Source organism: Heteronotia binoei, chromosome 3 (genome assembly GCF_032191835.1).
Source record: "Heteronotia binoei isolate CCM8104 ecotype False Entrance Well chromosome 3, APGP_CSIRO_Hbin_v1, whole genome shotgun sequence".
Taxonomy (NCBI): domain Eukaryota; kingdom Metazoa; phylum Chordata; class Lepidosauria; order Squamata; family Gekkonidae; genus Heteronotia; species Heteronotia binoei.
In genome coordinates, this window is record NC_083225.1 from 188,509,699 (window position 1) to 188,529,307 (window position 19,609).

At 50.1% G+C, this 19,609-nt stretch overlaps 1 protein-coding gene across 1 annotated transcript in view; it reads right to left on the reverse strand.

The window, feature by feature from the left end:
* RSF1 (remodeling and spacing factor 1) overlaps positions 1-17,971 on the reverse strand; it is a 42,573-nt gene extending 24,602 nt beyond the window's left edge. The window contains exons 1-6 of the mRNA XM_060235018.1: positions 17,823-17,971; positions 14,460-16,123; positions 13,573-13,782; positions 11,094-11,198; positions 3,728-3,807; positions 551-605 (exon numbers count right to left, since the gene is read on the reverse strand). Coding sequence (XP_060091001.1) covers positions 551-605; positions 3,728-3,807; positions 11,094-11,198; positions 13,573-13,782; positions 14,460-16,019 — 2,010 coding nt within the window. The 5' untranslated portion in view covers positions 16,020-16,123; positions 17,823-17,971. The remainder of the gene's footprint in view (positions 1-550; positions 606-3,727; positions 3,808-11,093; positions 11,199-13,572; positions 13,783-14,459; positions 16,124-17,822) is intronic.
* Between the last annotated feature and the right edge of the window lie 1,638 nt (positions 17,972-19,609).

Genomic DNA, 19,609 nt, shown 5'->3' on the forward strand with positions numbered 1-19,609 from the left:
AGAACCTCTGGAGAGCTACCGTTGGCCACCCCTGATATAAAGGGCATATGAATCTAATCCACTGTTCGGCATAAAACAGCACAGGACTCCCCGACCTTTATGAGCCTGTGGGCACTTTTGGAATTCTGACGCCGCATGGCAGGCGCAGACACAAAATGGCCGCCGCAAAACAGCTGCTACGGCTTAACTTCGGCCACACAGTGAAAATCCTTGTGCTGTGGTAGAAGCTCCTGCAGAACCAATGCTTTAAGAAGAAAATCTCCAGTAGCCAATAAGAAGCCTTGCGGGGGCAACAGCCTCGCTTGGCCACAGCCACTTTCTAAAAACACTTTGGCGGGTGCCAGGAAAGGTGTTGGTAGATCCAATGGCACCCACTGAGGACTCCTGAAATAATGGCTTCCAGACCGTCTGCAGGATCCGGCCCAACGAAGTCCGTAGCCCTCGCGGTTTCTGAGACACACGTGCGCGTGTTGAGCTTTCACAGACCGGAGCAGGAGGAGACGCAATCAAAAAAGGAAAAGGTAAGACCACTAGATCTGATTCAACTTACTTGGGGTGGAATGATGTTTTCTATACTGATCCCCACGTACACGAGGCGTTCTTTTCTTTGGGGAGGATGCAGAGGGAGAGAAAAAAGAAGACAGAGACAAGTTTACAAGGCTGTTCTGCACAATACCTGTGGTTTCCAGGTAGCTGCGCCTTCCCCAACCACCCCATTCCTTTGTTACCTTTTATAAACACCGGTTTACTTTTTTATGGTTTATGGGCTTACGTACAATTTTTATTCCAGCCATACTCCAAGGAGCTCAGCCAAATTGTGGTTCCCCCCCTCCCCCTTCCAAACATGCGGCCCAGAGGCCAAATGAGGCCCCCGGAGGGCTCCTATCAGCCCCCCGAAAACTGGCTGTTGTCTGCTTCCTTCTGCATCGCAGCTTCCTTTGCCAGGCTTGCTCAATCACACAGAAGCTACAGAGCAAAACCACTTATTTTCTCCATTGGCTGAGGCTCTTCCTTTGGAGAGGAAGGGGGTGTAGTTTGGCGTTTGATCCCAGCATGCTCAAAAAGTGCTTCATCAGATGGAATGGCCAACAGTCCTCAATATAGAGAAAGTGGACAGTGAATTAGTACGCAAAAGCATGGAAATATCTGTTAGCAGATTAAAAGAATCACAATCTGGGGTCTGGTGATTGTTAGTTGATGTTAAGTGGACCGCATCAACGAGGAGGCAATATTTATGGCGCTTCACTCCTAATGACATAGACGTCAATCTGTTGTTCGAACAGATTGATGTCTATGTCATTAGGAGTGAAGCGCCATAAATAAGAGCCTGTTGTAGAGCCCTGACTTTTATACTGTATGCTCTTATGATATTTTTTTTATATTTTAAATTGGTAGGTGTGTTAAATTTTTGTTGTAAGTCGCCCTGAGCCCACCTGTGGGAAAGGGCAGGATATAAATCTAAAAATTAAATTAAATTGTTTTCAGTTTGCATTCAGGAGAGCCAGTTTGGTGTAGTGGTTAAGTGTGCGGACTCTTATCTGGGAGAACCGGGTTTGATTCCCCACTCCTCCACTTGCAGCTGCTGGAATGGCCTTGGGTCAGCCAGAGCTCTCTTATCTGGGAGAACCGGGTTTGATTCTCCACTCATCCACTTGCACCTGCTAGCATGGCCTTGGGTCAGCCGTAGCTCTGGCAGAGGTTGTCCTTGAAAGGGCAGCTGCTGTGAGAGCCCTCTCAGCGCCACCCACCTCACAGGGTGTCTGATGTGGGGGAGGAAGGTAAAGGAGATTGTGAGCCGCTCTGAGACTCTTCGGAGTGGAGGGCGGGATATAAATCCAATATCATCTTCTTCATTCTAGGTTCGGAGTCCTGCAAATTCACAGGGGCTCGCAGGCGCCTTCTCCGTATCCATCTCTCTCCGTCTACACTGGCTTCCGGTTTGTTTCGGAACGAAATTCAAGGCGTTGGGGTTGACCTCTAGAGCCCTACATCAGAGGTGGGCCAAGCTGTGGCTCGGGAACCTGATCTAAAGCATCCCTTTTCTCCAGGGGGACTGATCTTTGAGTCTGGAGATGAGCTGCAATTCCGGGGGATCCCCAGGTCCCACCTGGAGGCTGGCATCCCTACCCCGCCACTCCACTGTATGTATTAAAACAGTCACCCCCCACCTTTTCTTTTGGGCTCAGGTGTGAAGCCTCGCTTCCATCTAAGATGATTTCCCAAGCAACAGAGCAATTAACAGACCACATCCGTTGCCTTATGACATTCTCGCCATCCCTCTCCCATTCTGACATGTTACTGTTTTGTTGGTTTCCCACGCAAATGCTATCCAGACCAAATATTCTTTGAATTTGTTAATTTCACTGTTTGGACACTGGATTCTAACTTTGTACCACTTTGCATTCTTACCAGCTAGATGTAGCTGGTAGCTATATGTCCACCAGCTATATGTAGCTCTTTAGGGTTTGTAGAATCTTTCGGGCTCAAGTGCCGTGTTCTACTGGAGAAAGTTTTCCTTCCAGACGTTTCGTTCTCGGCTGTGGAGAACATCCTCAGTGGCATTGCAGCCGGAGCAGGCGCTCTGACCTTCTTGGCTGCTGTGCATTGAGTGAGGCCAGGGCTGCTGGAGAGCTGCTATTTCTAGGCTGGAGGAGTGTGGTGAAAGGGCAATTGGTTTGTGGATGTGCCCATTGTTTGGTGGGGCTTCCTGGAAGGGTAGTGATAAGGAAACTGGCTGTGGAATGTGACCATTGTTCTGTGTTAATTGCTGGGAGGGTTGGAAGGGGTGTGAAGATAAGGAAGATGGTTGTTGACTGTGCTGATTGTTCTGTGGAATGTGCTGGTTGTTCTGTGACAACTTTGACCAATATGAGGACGCAAAGTTAAATTTCTTCAACACCAACCATCTCTTTACAGACATGGCTCAAAACCTGCATATGTAGCTCTGCTCACAGCGTACTCCATTCCATTGTCTGATGAAGTCTACATGCCTACGAAAGCTGACATTCTAAATAAAACTTGGCTGGTCTTCAAGGTGCAACCAGACTCCTACTTTGTTCTCCCACAAACCAAACGGCTTTTTCCATTGAAGGAAAAACCGTTTCAGTGGGAAAGATGGTTTTGGAGGATAGCTGGCTTGACCCCAACATCATCCACTTGACTTTGACCAACTCTCCCAGGGACGTTTTCAAAACTAACCCCACTTTGACCAATATGAGGACGCAAAGTTAACTTTCTTCAACACCAACCATCTCTTTACAGACGTGGCTCAAAACCTGTGTTGAGACCCCCCTCCAAGGAGAACAGACAATCCCTTGTGACTTTCTCCCTGGAGGTCCTTTGGGTAACTCGGAATTCGACAAGTTGTGTTCTTGTCAGTAACAGAAATGTCTGTTCCAAATGCCTCCTCTCAACCCAGGGACTCCACTCCAAAATCTAGTAAAGACATGGGAATAGTCTAACGCAGGGGTGGAATTCTAAAAGGAGCTCCTTTGCATATTAGGCCACGCCCCTCCGCTGTACCCAATTCTCCTGGAGCTCACAAGGCTCTTTCTTGTAAGCTCTTGGAGGACTGGCTACATCAGGGGGTGTGGCCTAATATGCAAAGGAGCTCCTGCTAGAACTCCACCCCTGGTCCGATATTAAAAAAGGGACTGCTCCGACAGCTCTGCCCCTCTTGTTTTTTTGGCAACAAAAGAGCCTGGCCGAGGAAAGAGGGAGACGATACCTTCGCTCTGCTCGTTCTTTCTTTTTCAAGACAACGTCCAGGTCCTGCAGCTGTTCTTCTAGCTTCTCACAGAGTAATTTCTACAAGGAATTGGAATAAACCAAACGTGGCGTTAGTACATTTGGTGCAGCTAATCCTTTAACACACACCCCTCCCCAGCATCTCTCAAAAGGAGGGGCCAATGCCGGCGGAAGAGGGCTGATCATTGTCCGGACTGCACACGATCAGAGACAGAAGGATATTAGTGTCAAAATACGGAAGTGCAACACACTGTGCCCCCTCAGCTGAGTTAATGTGACCTCAGTTTTTTAGCCTCCGGCTCACACATTTTTGTCTTAACTCAGGAAGGACAGCCCCAGGGCAAACTAATTTATGCAGTACCCAAATTGTTTGATCACAACTTAAGAACATAAGAGAAGCCATGTTGGATCAGGCCAATGGCCCATCTAGTCCAACACTCTGTGTCACACAGTGGCAAAAAATTTTATACATACACACACACTGTGGCTAATAGCCACTGATGGACTTCTGCTCCATATTTTTATCTAAACCCCTCTTGAAGGTGGCTATGCTTGTGGCCGCCACCACCTCCTGTGGCAGTGAATTCCACATGTTAAACACCCTTTGGTGAAGAAGTACTTTCTTTTATCCGTTTTAACCTGGTTGCTCAGCAATTTCATCGAATGCCCACGAGTTTATTGCCGGTAGCTCACAAAGTAGAATTTTTGCTCACAAGACTTCACAGCTTAGAGGGAACACTGCTGCCTTTTGAAACTAAGGCAAAGAAGATGCTGATATTTAAGATACTGAAAAAGAAGGTATCGAAGAAGAAGATATTGGATTTATATCCCGCCATCCACTCCAAAGAGTCTCAGAGCGGCTCACAATCTCCTTTCCCTTCCTCCCCCACAACAGACACCCTGTGAGGTGGGTGGGGCTGGAGAGGGCTCTCACAACAGCTGCTCTTTCAAGGACAACCTCTGCCAGGGCTATGGCTGACCCAAGGCCATTCCAGCAGCTGCAACTGGATGAGTGGGGAATCAACCCCGGTTCTCCCAGATAAGAAAGCTATGGCTGACCCAAGACCATTCCAGCAGCTGCAACTGGAGGAGTGGGGGAATCACAACTGGTTTTCCCAGATAAGAGTCCACACACTTAACCTCTACACCAAATTGGCTCTCCAATATTGGATATTGGATTTATATCCCACCCTATACTCTGAATCTCAGAGAGGTCAAAATTTCCTTTACCTTCCCCCTCACACAACAGACACCCTGTGACGTGGGTGGGGCTGAGAGGGGTCTCACAGCAGCTGCCCTTTCAAGGACAACAAAAAGAAATAGAAAAAACTCTCCGTGTAAAATGCAGTTTTAACTTACTGTGAATAATAAGTATCAAAATACAAAACGAATATTATCAGTACATATCACCAAGTTAAAACCTCATAAGTTACGCAATGCTCCTACTGCCCTTATGGGGCTGAAAGCCACTAAATTACATTCAGTCCAGTATTAAAAATAGGTGGTCCAATGGAGAACGGATACCTGCATTGCTGATAAGGATAGTACTTACTATGGCATTCCTGCTATTATGCGCGCTAATTCATTTGGCACTACTGGACCTAGAAAACTGTACAATACTCACAAGAATGGTCCCTAGAAGAAGGATTTGAGATCCGAAATGGGTCGCAAAGCGGACCGGTTCTCCGTTGGACGACTTATTCTTAATACTAGACTGAATGTAAGTTAGTGGCTTTCAGCCCCATAAGGGCAGTAGGTGCATTGAGTAACTTACGAGGTTTTAACTTGGTGATATGTACTGATAATATTCATTTTGTATTTTGATACTTATTATTCACAACAAGTTAAAATTGCACTTTACACAGAAAGTTTTTTCTTTTTGTTGTGGCTTAATCTCTCCTTCGTGGTCCCGTTCACATTGTGGCTTTCAAGGACAACTCCTGTGAAAGCTATGGCTGACCCAAGGCCATTCCAGCAGCTGCAAGTGGAGGAGTGGGGAATCAAACCTGGTTCTCCCAGATAAGAGAGCTATGGCTGACCCAAGGCCGTTCCAGCAGCTGCAAGTGGAGGAGTGGGGAATCAAACCCGGTTCTCCCAGATAAGAAAGCTCTGGGTGACCCAAGGCCATTCCAGCAGCTGCAAGTGGAGGAGTGGGGAATCAAACCCGGTTCTCCCAGAGAAGAGAGCTATGGCTAACCCAAGGCCATTACAGCAGCTGCAGGTGGAGGAGTGGGGAATCAAACCCGGTTCTCCCAGATAAAAGAGGTATGGCTGACCCAAGGCCATTCCAGCAGCTGCAAGTGGAGGAGTGGGGAATCAACCCGGTTCTTCCAGAGCTATGGCTGACCCAAGGCCATTCCCGCAGCTGCAAGTGGAGGAGGGGGGAATCAAACCCGGTTCTCCCAGATAAGAGAGCTCTGGCTGACCCAAGGCCATTCCAGCAGGTGCAAGTGGAGGAGTGAGTAATCAAACCCGATTCTTCCAGAGAAGAGAGTTACAGCTGACCCAAGGCCATTCCAGCAGCTGCAAGTGGAGGAGTGGGGAATCAAACCCGGTTCTCCCAGAGAAGAGAGCTATGGCTGACCCAAAGCCATTCCAGCAGCTGCAAGTGGAGGAGTGGGGAATCAAACCGGTTCTCCCAGATAAGAGAGCTCTGGCTGACCCAAGGCCATTCCAGCAGCTGCAAGTGGAGGAGTGGGGAATCAAACCCGGTTCTCCCAGAGAAGAGAGCTCTGGCTGACCCAAGGCCATTCCAGCAGCTGCAAGTGGAGGAGTGGGGAATCAAACCCAGTTCTCCCAGATAAGAGAGCAATGGCTGACCCAAGGCCATTCCAGCAGCTGCAAGTGCAGGAGTGGGGAATCAAATCCGGTTTTCCCAGATAAGAGAGCTATGGTTGACCCAAGGCCATTGCAGCAGGTGCAAGTGGAGGAGTGGGGAATCAAACCCAATTCTCCCAGAGAAGAGAGCTCTGGCTGACCCAAGGCCATTTCAGCAGGTGCAAGTGGAGGAGTGGGGAATCAAACCCAATTCTCCCAGAGAAGAGAGCTCTGGCTGACCCAAGGCCATTTCAGCAGGTGCAAGTGGAGGAGTGGGGAATCAAACCCAATTCTCCCAGAGAAGAGAGCTCTGGCTGACCCAAGGCCATTTCAGCAGGTGCAAGTGGAGCAGTGGGGAATCAAACCCGCTTCTCCCAGAGAAGAGAGCTCTGGCTGACCCAAGTCCATTTCAGCAGGTGCAAGTGGAGGAGTGGGAATCAAACCCAGTTCTCCCAGATAAGAGAGCTCTGGCTGACCCAAGGCCATTCCAGCAGCTGCAAGTGGAGGAGTGGGGAATCAAACCCGGTTCTCCCAGATAAGAGAGCTATGGCTGACCCAAGGCCATTCCAGCAGCTGCAAGTGGAGGAGTGGGGAATCAAACCCGGTTCACCCAGATAAGAGAGCAATGGCTGACGCAAGGCCATTCCAGCAGCTGCAAGTGGAGGAGTGGGGGATCAAACCCGGTTCTCCCAGATAAGAGAGCAATGGCTGACCCAAGGCCATTCCAGCAGCTGCAAGTGGAGGAGTGGGGGATCAAACCCGGTTCTCCCAGAGAAGAGAGCTCTGGCTGACCCAAGGCCATTTCAGCAGGTGCGAGTGGGGGAGTGGGGAATCAACCCAGTTCTCCCAGACAAGAATCCGCGCACTTAACCACTACACCAAACTGAAGTTGTTTGGGCTGAAAGGCTAAAGAAGCAAGTTATAGTGCATACCAGTGGTGGCCAACGGTAGCTCTCCAGAGGTTTTTTTTTGCCTACAACTCCCATCAGCCCCAGCCATTGGCCATGCTGCCTGGGGCTGTTGGGAGTTGTAGGCAAAAAAAATATCTGGAGAGCTACCGTTGGCCACCCCTGTTATATTATTATTATTATTATATCATCAGCTCTAGATTGAAATTCTGATTGATACCGGGAAGAAAACAAGACCCCAGGAAGACGGAGAGTAGCAAATACCAAACGGCCCCACGGAGCCTGCGCGCTGAGCGGATTGATGCGAATGCTGCCCTTGAGAACGCCTTGGTGCAATCAATAATTACGCTGAGGAGCAGTTCGTCCCGGAATATACAAAGTGACTTTGAAACTGAAAAGACATGCCAAGGATGCGTGAGAAAACAAGCCACTTAGGAAGGGGACCATGACATGATTATGCCCGATACTCTGGGAGGAAAATTGCCCAGCAATTCCAGTGTGTGTTTGACTGCTAACAAAAGGGCCATCTTGTAAGAAGGAAGGGGACATAAGAAGTGCCCAGCTGAATCAGCCCATCTAATCCAGCATCCTGTGTCACACAGTGGTCAACCAGCTCCTCCAGAAGACCCAAAAACACAGTGAAGAAGAAGAATTGCAGATTTATACCCCGCCCTTCTCTCTGAATCAGAGACTCAGAGCGGCTTACAATTCAGAGCGGCTTACAATCTCCTATATCTTCTCCCCCCTGTGAGGTGGGTGAGGCTGAGAGGGCTCTCACAGCAGCTGCCCTTTCAAGGACAACCTCTGCCAGAGCTATGGCTGACCCAAGGCCATTCCAGCAGCTGCAAGTGGAGGAGTGGGGAATTAAACTTGGTTCTCCCAGATAAGAGTCCACGCACTTAACCACTACACCAAATGGGAACTACACCAAAGCTGAGGCCTTCCCTTGCTAAGAACATCAGAGGAGGACTGCTGGATCAGACCAGGGGTCCATCTAGTACAGAATCCTGTCTCACACAGCGACCAGCCTGTCTCTCTGGACAGCTGATAACAGAGCATAGAGGCTGAGGCCTTCCCCTAATGTTGCCTCCTAGCTCTTGGTTTCAGAGAATTAGTGCCTCTGAATGGGGAGGTTCCCCTCAGTCACCAGCTTGGGGGGGGCACAGTGGGAGGGCTTCTAGTGCCCTGGCCCCACTGGGGGACCTCCTGATGGCACTTGGGGTTTTTTTGGCCACTGCGTGACACAGAGTGTTGGACTGGAGGGGCCATTCGCCTGATCTAACATGGCTTCTCTTATGTTCTTACGCGACACAGAGTGTTAGACTGGATGGGCCATTATGAACATATATGAACATATGAAGCTGCCTTATACTGAATCAGACCTTTGGTCCATCAAAGTCAGTATTGTCTTCTCAGACTGGCAGCGGCTCTCCAGGGTCTCAAGCTGAGGTTTTTCACACCTATTTGCCTGGACCCTTTTTTGGAGATGCCAGGGATTGAACCTGGGACCTTCTGCTTCCCAAGCAGATGCTCTACCACTGAGCCACCGTCCCTCCGGCCTGATCCAACAGGGCTTCTCTTATGTTCTTATGTGACACAGAGTATTGGACTGGATGGGCCACTAGCCTGATCCAACATGGCTTCTCTTATGTTCTTATGTGACACAGAGTGTTAGAATGGATGGGCCACTGGCCTGATCCAACAGGGCTTCTCTTATGTTCTCTTACCATGGCTAAGAACATGGGAGGGAGCGAGGGAGGGAGGGAGGGAGGGGGGGGGGAGGAGGAAGGAAGGAAGGAAGGAAGGAAGGAAGGAAGGAAGGAAGGAAGGAAGGAAGGAAGGAAGGAAGGAAGGAAGGAAGGAAGGAAGGAAGGAAGGAAGGAAGGAAGGAAGGAAGGAAGGAAGGAAGGAAGGAAGGAAGGAAGGAAGGAAAATGAGAGCTGGGAGGCAGAGTTGGAAAGAAAGCAACTTTAACTTTAAAACCAACTGAGTACCCTGGCATAATTCATCTGAATGCTGAATTAAGCTTCTCTTGGTGGAGAACAAGGGATGCCCAGGAACGAATTTCCTTTTTTAAAGTTCTAAGTAAACACAGGCCTGAAGAAATTGTATTTTTATTTCTATTTTACTCCGTTTATGTCCTGCCTCACGTCACTCTCCTTCTCTTTCATTTTATCCTCACGACACCTCTGTGAGGTAGGTTAGCGCTGAGAGCGTGAGACTAGCCCGAGGTCACCCAGTGAGCTTCCACAGCAGAGTGGGGATCTGAACCTGGGTCTGAACCACAACACTGTGTCACAGCGGTGGCACATGGCTCTTTCATGCATGTTGGGTAGCTCTTGAAGCCCCCACTGGCCAGCTTGGAGAAGACATTTCTCTCTTCAAATCACTTCTCCAAGCCAAGCCAGCAGGCGGCTTGGGAGAATGGATTCCAAGTTGTTTTCTTTCCACCTCTCCCTCCCCCATCTATTCCCCTCCCTCCCCACTCTCAAACATCTGATGTTCGCATCTTTCAGCTCTCAAACATTTGAGAGCTAGTTTGGTGTAGTGGTTAAGTGTGTGGATTCTTATCTGGGAGAACCGCGTTTGATTCCCCACTCCTCCACTTGCAGCTGCTGGAATGGCCTTGGGTCAGCCAGTGCTCTCTGATCTGGGAGAAACCGGGTGTGATTCCCCACTCCTCCACTTGCAGCTGCTGGAATGGCCTTGGGTCAGCCAGAGCTCTCTTATCTGGGAGAACCGGGTGTGATTCCCCCACTCGCAGCTGGTGGAATGGCCTTGGGTCAGCCAGTGCTCTCTGATCTGGGAGAACCGGGTGTGATTCCCCACTCCTCCACTTGCAGCTGCTGGAATGGCCTTCGGTTAGCCATAGCCCTAGCAGAGGTTGTCCTTGAAAGGGCAGCTGCTGTGAGAGCCCTCTCCAGCCCCACCCACCTCACAGGGTGTCTGTTGTGGGGGAAGAAGATACAGGAGATTGTAAGCCGCTGAGTCTCTGATTCAGGGAGAAGGGCGGGGTATAAATCTGAAATTCTTCTTCTTCTATTCTATGCAGCTCTTGCGTTGAACAAGTTTGGGCAGCCCTGCTAAATCGCAACGGAGTTTATTTCTTTATTTAGTAGGCTTATATCCTGCCCGTTCCCGTTAACGGGCTCAGGGCGGGTGACAACATACAATAACAACGATTAAAAACCTACAGTTCAAAGTTAAAGCACTACATTAAGATTAAACGAGTAAAAACAATAAAACAGTCAACAGAGTGCACCACAGGCGAGAAGGGCACATCGTGCAAGGTAAACAATTATAGGCCCAGACCAAAGTTCCCCTCTAAGCTGTGGAGTCTTGTGAGCAGAAATTCCACTTTGTGAGCTACTGGCACGACAGCTGTGAGCGACTGCATTAATTGGTTTGCTCTGGGGCCACCCTTCCTGAGCTAAGACTAAAATTAGCTCACACTAATTCAGCTAAGAGGGAACACTGGCTCGGATTAAATGATGGTGGCAGTAGCCGGGTAGCGCTGCAATAGGACACAAGGGAGGCCAGCTGATGGAATAATAGCTGGAGTGCCAGGGGAAGCGGGAAGAAGGCGAAGGGTTTCTTTCGAAAGCAAAAGGTGACGCCTACATGTTGACAAGGAGGGCAGAACCACTCTCCGTCCGGGATTATCATCAGCGGGGGCCGGAGACACGCCGTGTGGTAGCCGCTGTCGCAGGAGTCGCACAGGAGAATCTGCGGAAACAGGGCAAGGGGTTAGCATCTCCGTGTGCCCCCGACGCAGATCGCAAGCTGTCAAACGTTTGCATCAAAACCCCGAAACCGTATTGACAGACTGCCGAAACGCAGAGCGGGTGAGCCACTGGGCTTCACGGCGGCGGGGGGGGGGGGGGTGCTCATGAATCGACCCGACTGCCTGGCGTTTGTTGTATTCTGAATATTTATGCACCGACCGGTCTGACACAGTTGGGACTCTGGGGTAAGTAACGCAATCAACGTAAGATAAAAACAAAGCGTCCGTCGAAACCCTTCACTCTGGGTTCGCTGCGAGCCAGCGCAGATGGAGAAACTGTTTTGCTCCTTCTTTTCTTATGACACATTTAGGCACAGGATCCTGGACCTTTGGCCTGAATCAGCACGCTGCATTGGACCGCAGAAAGACAGAGCTGGAAGGGATGTCAAGGGTCATCAAGTCCCAAGCCCCCTGCGCGAAGCAGGAAATTCATAACCACCTCTCTCCCCAAGACAGCTGGAATGGGTCCAGAAGAGGGCAACGAAGATGGTGAGGGGTCTGGAGACCAAGTCTTATGAGGAAAGGCTGAAGGAGCTGGGGATGTTTAGCCTGGAGAGGAGGCGGCTGAGAGGTGATATGACCACCATCTTCAAGTACTTGAAGGGCTGTCCTATAGAGGATGAGGGGTCTGGAGATCAAGTCCTATGAGGAAAGGGTGAAGGAGCTGGGAATGTTTAGCCTGGAGAGGAGGTGGCTGAGGTGATATGACCACCATCTTCAAGGACTTGAAGGGCTGTCCTATAGTATAGAGGATGGTGTGGAATTGTTTTCTGTGGCCCCAGAAGGTAGGACCACAACCAATGGGTTGAAATTAAATCGGAAGAGTTTCCAGCTCAACATGAGGAAGAACTTCCTGACCGTTAGAGCGGTTCCTCAGTGGAACAGGCTCCCTCGGGGGGGGGTGGGCTCTCCTTCCTTGGAAGTTTTTAAACAGAGAATAGAGGGCCATCTGACAGCAATGTGGATCCTGTGAATTTAGGGGGAGGTGTTTGTGAGTTTAGAGCGATTCCTCAGTGGAACAGGCTTCCTCAGGAGGTGGTGGACTCTCCTTCCTTGGAGGGTTTTTCAACAGAGGCTAATGGCCATCTGACAGCAATGAGGACCCTGTGAGTTGGGGGGGGGAGGTATTTGAGAGTTTCCTGCATTGTGCAGGGGGTTGGATTAGAGAGAGACGGCCATCGACCCTGTTTGCCAGATTCGGCCGGGGCACCAGGCCACCGTTAGCACAGACCATGGTTCATGTGCTCAACTCCAATCACAGCTTAAATTCCGGTTCGCCTGCCAAACTGTAAACTGGCGAATTCAGACGATACGCTAAACGGCAGCTGATGTCGATTTAGCTGGTGTTTATGCCTGAATTGAGCCATTACCTTTAAAAAAAAAAATCCCTAGAAGGGTGGATTTGAAGCGGTTCTTACAGAAGCAAGCTTTTTCTTTTAAAAAAAAATTATCTAAGGTAAAAGGTAAAGGTCAAGAGAGCCCCCTGCGCAAGCACCAGTCGTTTCCGACTCTGGAGTGAAATCACGTCACGACGTTTTCACGGCAGACTTCTGACGGGGTAGTTTGCCCTTGCCTTCCCCAGTCATCTACACCAGGGGTGGCCAACGGTAGCTCTCCAGATGTTTTTTGCCTACAACTGCCATCAGCCCCAGCCATTGGCCATGCTGGCTGGGACTGATGGGAGTTGTAGGCAAAAAAAAAACCATCTGGAGAGCTACCGTTGGCCACCCGATCTACGCTTTCCCCCCTGCAAGCTGGGGACTCATTTGACCGACCTCGGAAGGATGGAAGGCTGAGTCAACCTCGAGCGGGATACCTGAAAACCCAGCTTCTGTCGTGATCGAACTCAGGTCGTGAGCAGAGAGCTCGGACTGCAGTACTGCAGCTTTACTACTCTGCGCCAGAGGGCTCTTAAAAAAAAATTTAACTAATTCGGCGTTCTCCCTGAAGCCAGAACCATTCCCCTTTCCTCTGCTTCATCCTCACACAACAACCCGGCAAGGTACGCTCAGCTCTGCGGGCAACTGGGCCCAAAGTCGCCCAGAGAGTTTCCATGGCCGTGGGAGGATTCGAACTCGGTTCCCCTAGGTCCTAGTCTGACATTCCAACTCTTGGGCCTCGCAGTCGATATCTTTTTGACCTCCACTCTCCTGATGCAGCCCACTGTGCTGGGGAGAAGGCAGGAGGGGAGTCAGAGGGTCCCTTGAAACACCATTGGGGGGGCGGGTTATTACAAAACAAAACTGCGCTAGACATAGTTAGGATCAGAGTCTCGGGCTTCCCCCGGTTTCGCCGTCCCCACAGCCAACAACCTACCAGCTCCGGGTGATTGGGGAGGCCACACTTCTTACATGGCTCGTCGTCCTCAGCCGGCGCTGGCTCTTCCTCCTCCTCCTCCTCCCCCTCCCTCTCCTCCTCCTCGGAGTTCTCTTCACTCTCCGACTCCTCACTTTCATCACCGCTCGAGTATCTCCACCTGCCCCGGGTTCTAGTCCCGGCCCACCGGACTTTATTTCGCTGTACAGCCTAGAAGTCCAGTGACAAGAAATAAACCTAATTGGCTTATCACTTTTTTTTTAAAAAAGAGAAAAAGTAAAACCAGAAATGATTTTTTTTAAAAAAAAAATGGACACGATTTTTGCTTCCCAGGACAGAGAATTCACGGCGAGCAATGAGCTACTGCATATTTAAACACTGCTTTCCCCCCCAAACACACATGGCTCAAACGAGCAGCAGCAAAATTTAAAACAGGGGTCTCCAAGAGGGCTCCTGTGGGCACCACAGTGCCTGCTTCCTTGTGCCCACTGAGTGCTTTTAGAAAGTGGGTGGGGCCAGGGGGGCCTTTTGTCCAGCGAGGCTTGCTGATTGGTCACTAGAGATTCGACAGCACAAGGATCTTTACAGTGGGACAGAAGGTCAGCTGCGGCGGCCATTTTCTGGCTGGCTCCGCCTTCTGCAGCAGCCATTTTATAGCAGCCCCTCCGTGGCTCCGCCTACCATGCCACGTCAGGATTCCCAAGGTGCTCACAGGCTCAAAAGGGCTGGGGGAGTCCCCTGATTTAAAATTACCCCTAATGGTATGGATTCACATAATTGATGGAGGGTGGGGGGGAAAATGAGGTCTCTTTGGCAGGCAACAGGTTTCTAGCGGTATCAGCAGTCACCACCGCAAGGTGGAAGGAAATCGGAACACTGATTCTTACCTTGCCGGCCTTCGAATTCACCTCCTTCTCTTGCTTTTTCGAGCCCTCTTTCTTCTCCTGTTTTTGAACCGGGGCCGGTTTCTCTTTCTCCTCCTCCTCCTCGCTCCGTTTTTTCTCGGTCTTCTGGTCTCGGGTCTCCACGACCTTGGGAGTCGGCTTCGATATCCGGGGAGACCTCCTCAGGATGCGTCCGATGCTGACCACCTCCTCTTTCCCCGCCTCCTCGGCCTTCGACGGGGGAGGGTCCGTTTTCTTCCGGCTGGAGATGCGGATGGTGAGCTTGATGCCCTCTTTCTGCCTCTCGGAGGTGATCTCCCTGTTGTCCGTCAGAGAGCCGTCTTCTTCGGAGATCAGCTTATATTTACACTTGCTCCTGGCGGGCTCTTTTTTCGTCCCCGAAGACTCTTCGGTGGAGCTCTGGGAGTTGTCCGATTTAGGCACCTCTCTCCCCGTAGCCTCGGGCCCTTTCTGGGGCTTACGATCCTGCTCCTCACGTACAGTTTTCGTATCGGGGCTTCGAGGAGCAGAGTCCTCCTTTTCGGCAACGGACTTCTCGGAGGAGGGGGCCGGAGCAGGGGGCGGGGTTGCCTCTGCTCTCGTTAAGTCGGGTTTCTCCCTGGGCTGATCTTTGTTTTTTAAGCCCTCCTCATCTGGCGGGCCGACCAGCTCCTTTGCGGAAAATGTCTTTGAGGATTTCTCAAGGTGGTCCTTGGGCGGCGGCAGCCCGTCTTTTTCTTTAATGGGCTCTTCGGCTTTCTTGAGACCCCTATCGGTGTTTGAAGGTGCTTCTGCAATCGCCTCTGACGTCAAGCCTTCCTTCCCTAAAAGACCGGTTTCCTCCTTCGAAGGCACTATCTGAGAAACTTCGGCTATCCTCCCGCCGGCCTCTTTCCCCGTGTGCAAAATACTTTTCTCCGCATCGCTCATTCTTACGATGGTGCTAATGGGTTCCGGAACTTTCTCCCCGCTCGTGCCGTTCTTCTCCTTGGGCAAGCTAGCGGAGTCGTCCTTGGTACCGGGGGAATGATCTAACCGGTTATTTGGCATGATCTTCTCGCTGCTGAGCTCCCCGTTCACGAGGAACTTCCCGTCCGTGATCGTAGGGACTCTCTTGAAAGTCTCCTCTTCTTGCTTCCCTTCCTCCTTCAAGACGTCCTTGGTCGGGGTGATGCATTTCCGCAAGGGGCCTTTCAGGGGGCTGTCGTAATCGTCGGTCAGCTTGATCTCTCGTTTCTTCAGCGGGATCTTGGCCTGCTGGTCGTTTTTCAGCTTCTCGCTTTCTTCCGCGGTCCTCTCGACAACTTCCTGGGGAGTTTTGACACTGACACAGAAGGCGAGCCTCTCAGACTCGTGAGCGGGTTTCTCCGCGTTGCTGTTCGTGTCTTTCAAGTCTTTTGGCTCCAGCTTATTTTCTTTTGCCTCCACTTTGACAGGCTTCACGTTTTCTTTAAAAGAGTCGCTTTCTTCTTTGGTAATGTGCGTTTCCCCGTTGTTCTCCAAGGCCTTCTCAAGCTTCACTATAACTGGCAGCTTTATGATCTCTCTCTCCTCCTTCTCCATTTTTATTGCGTTCTCCCCTTCGGAAGCTGCAGGAGGTGGAAGCGGCGCCGATTCCTTTGGCAGTTCTTCTTTTATCTCTTCTTTTTCTTTCACGACGTTGTTTTCTGTTTCCGGAAAGCAAAAAACAGGGTTATGACAATTGTAAGACAACAGCTTTTTAAAATTTTCACAAGACCACACAGCTTGTAACTGCACTCCACACTTGTCAGTCTAACGCCAAATGTTGTGTGGAAGAAACGATTCAGATACTTTTAACCGGGCGAACTTTCGGAGAAGTTTACATACCACAAAAGAATTTTAAAACATTGTCTGAATGTCAGACTGCATAAAATACGTAAACCGTATATAGTTACTGATATACATTTGACGGATTTACAATCAACACAAGGGCCGTATGCGTTTCGGCCCCTAGGGGCCTTCCTCAGTGGTCAAAACACAATGTACAGAGACTCATTTCATTTCATTTTCATTTTATTTGATTTCTATCCCGCCCTACCCCACCAAAGTGGGCTCAGGGTGGCTTCCAGCCAGGGATAAAAAATAGAGATTCAGGTGTTGCTTTTTATATTATGTGTGGTGCAGTTACTAAATATTGTATTTTTAAAAGTGTCTAGATAGTCTGAAGACGTCTACTACCATGCGACTTTTGATGGCATAACCTCAGTGACATTTGATACTCAGAGAACCATAAGGTGAATCCTTTGATGTGTGGGGGAAGTCTTCAGACTATCCAGACATGACTTATTTTATATAATATTTAGTAAGCACACCACACATCCCCCGTTAGGGGAGGACGGGATATAAATAGATAAGATAGATAAAATAAGATAGATGAAATGGGATAGATAAGATTAGGATAGATTAGATTAGATTTAGGATTAGATTAGGATAGATAGACAAACAGACAGCAATGATTGCTTCTCTATTTTTTATCCCTGGATGTGAGTCTCTGTACTCTGTACATTCCGTCTTGCAGCTCTCAAACGTCTGACGCTTATTCTGCGTGGCTCTTACGTTAAGTAAGTCTGGCCACCTCTGGTCTCCCCTGTCTACTCTGACTGGCAGCACCTCTTCAGGGTCTCAGGTCTTTTGCATTCCTTACTACCTAGCCCTTAACGGGAGATGCTGGGGATTGAACCTGGGACCTCCTGCATGCCTAGAAGAGGCTCTGCCAACTGAACCATGGGCCTCAGATGGCAGTCTTTCACATCACCTACAACTCGATCGTTTTTAAACTGGAGATGCCGGGGATTGAACCTGGGACCTCCTGCATGCCAAGCAGGTGCCCTACCACTGAGCCATGACCTCTCCCCCTCTTGTGTGACTTCTGGGAGGACAGGCAAAAGAATTGGCTGGTGCTGCCCATGAGAAATTCATCCTGCCTCCCAGGGCTCTTTTTTCTAGCAAGAGCTCCTCTAGTATTAGGCCACTCCCCCGATGTAGCCAGTCCTCCTGGAGCTTACAGTAGGCTCTGGACTAAGAGCCCTCTAAACTCTTGGAGGACTGTCTACATCGTGGGGGGCGTGGCCTGATACGCAGCGGAGCTCTTTCTAGAAAAGCAGCCCTGCCTTCCCATCTCTCAGCGACGTGACTAGGCAAGCACAACATTAGCTTCTGAGTGCTTTCTGAAGCTATTTGGGGCGCTGGTTTCTTAAGCAGACAGCAACAAACCTTCAAGGCTGCAATATGACCCCACTGGGACGCTTCGTTCTGCTCATGTTGGATGAAAGCTCAGCATGCTCCCTCCCCACTGCTTCCGAGCCACACCCACGCCCTTATTTGAGTACAACAGAACAGCAAGACCTTGGGGCGGCGTTTCTTCCTTCTTTTTGGCTTCTTCGTCCTCGATGCTTGGGCTCTCTCGGGAGGAGCTGTCCTGTTGTTGCTTTTTCAGCAGCGCGGGATCGATCTGCGCTTTCAGGAGTTCCAGAGTTTCAGCCAGCTCGTTTCGGCTTCTGGAGGGAAAAAGAAGCATATGACATGCAGCTATCTGGTTTCCTATTCCTGAGAGCCAGTTGGGTGCAGTGGTTAAGTGTGTGGACTCTTATCTGGGAGAACGGGGTTTCAATCCCCACTCCTCCACTCGCAGCTGCTGGAATGGCCTTGGGTCAGCCATAGCTCTCTTCTCTGGGAGAGCTGGGTTTGATTCCCCACTCCTCCACTTGCAGCTGCTGGAATGGCCTTGGGTCAGCCAGAGCTCTCTTCTCTGGGAGAACTGGGTTTGATTCCCCCACTCCTTCACTTGCAGCTGCTGGAATGGCCTTGGGTCAGCCATAGCTCTCTTCTGTGGGAGAACGGGGTTTGATTCCCACTCCTCCGCAGCTGCTGGAATGGCCTTGGGTCAGCCATAGCTCTCTTCTCTGGGAGAACCAGGTTTGATTCCCCACTCCTCCACTTGCAGCTGCTGGAATGGTCTTGGGTTAGCCAGAGCTCTCTTATCTGGGAGAACCGGGTTTGATTCCCCACTCCTCCACTTGCAGCTGCTGGAATGGCCTTGGGTCAGCCATAGCTCTGACAGATTGTCCTTGAAAGGACAGCTGCTGTTAGAGCCTCCTCAGCCCCACCCACATCACAGGGTGTCTGTTGTTGAGGGAGAAGATATAGGAGATTGTAAGCCGCTCTGAGTCTCTGATTCAGGGAGAAGGGCAGGGGTATAAATCTGCAATTCTTTTTCTTCTGCAACTCTGATATTGTTGGGCATTTAACAGGTTGCAATCGGTGTTCCTTCCAAGCTGAGTTAGCGTGAGCTCACTCACAGTTTTTCTAGCCTCCAGCTCACACGTTTTTGTCTTCGCTCAGGAAAAAAGGTCCCAGAGCAAGCTAATTTATGAAGTAGCTCACAAGTTCAATGCCAGTAGCTCACGAAGTAGAATTTCTGCTCACAAGCCTCCACAGCTTAGAAGGAACATTGGTCGTGATCAGGGGTGGGATTCTAGCAGGAGCTCCTTTCCATATTAGGCCACACACCCCTGATGTAGCCAATCCTCCAAGAGCTTACAAAAAAGAGCCTTGTAAACTCTTTGAGGATTGGCTACATCAGGGGGTGTGGCGTAATATGCAAAGGAGCTCTCGCTAGAATCCCACCCCTGGTCGTGATGCAATCCCACATAATCCAGGCTGAAGACCCTGGAAATTAATGATACTGGCACCAAAATTGTTTAAACCAGTTTTAATTGCTTATTGTGAAATTTGCTCAATGTTTTACCTGTTAAAGCTTTGAATTGTGAATGTTTTTATTGTTGTGAGCAGCCCTGAGCCTGCTTCGGCGGGGAGGGCGGTATATAAATCTGATAGAGAGAGAGAGAGAGAGGGAGAGAGAGAGGGGGGGGAGAGAGAGAGAGAGAGGGAGGGAGGGAGGGAGGGAGGGAGAGAGTGAGGGAGAGGAGAGGGAGGGAGAGAGAGAGAGAGAGAGAGAGAGGGAGGGAGGGAGGGAGAGGGGGAGGGAGGGAGGGAGAGGGGGAGGGAGGGAGGGAGAGAGAGAGAGAGAGAGAGAGAGAGAGAGAGAGAGAGAGAGAGAGAGAGAGAGAGAGAAAGAAAGAAAGAAAGAAAGAAAGAAAGAAAGAAAGAAAGAAAGAAAGAAAGAAAGAAAG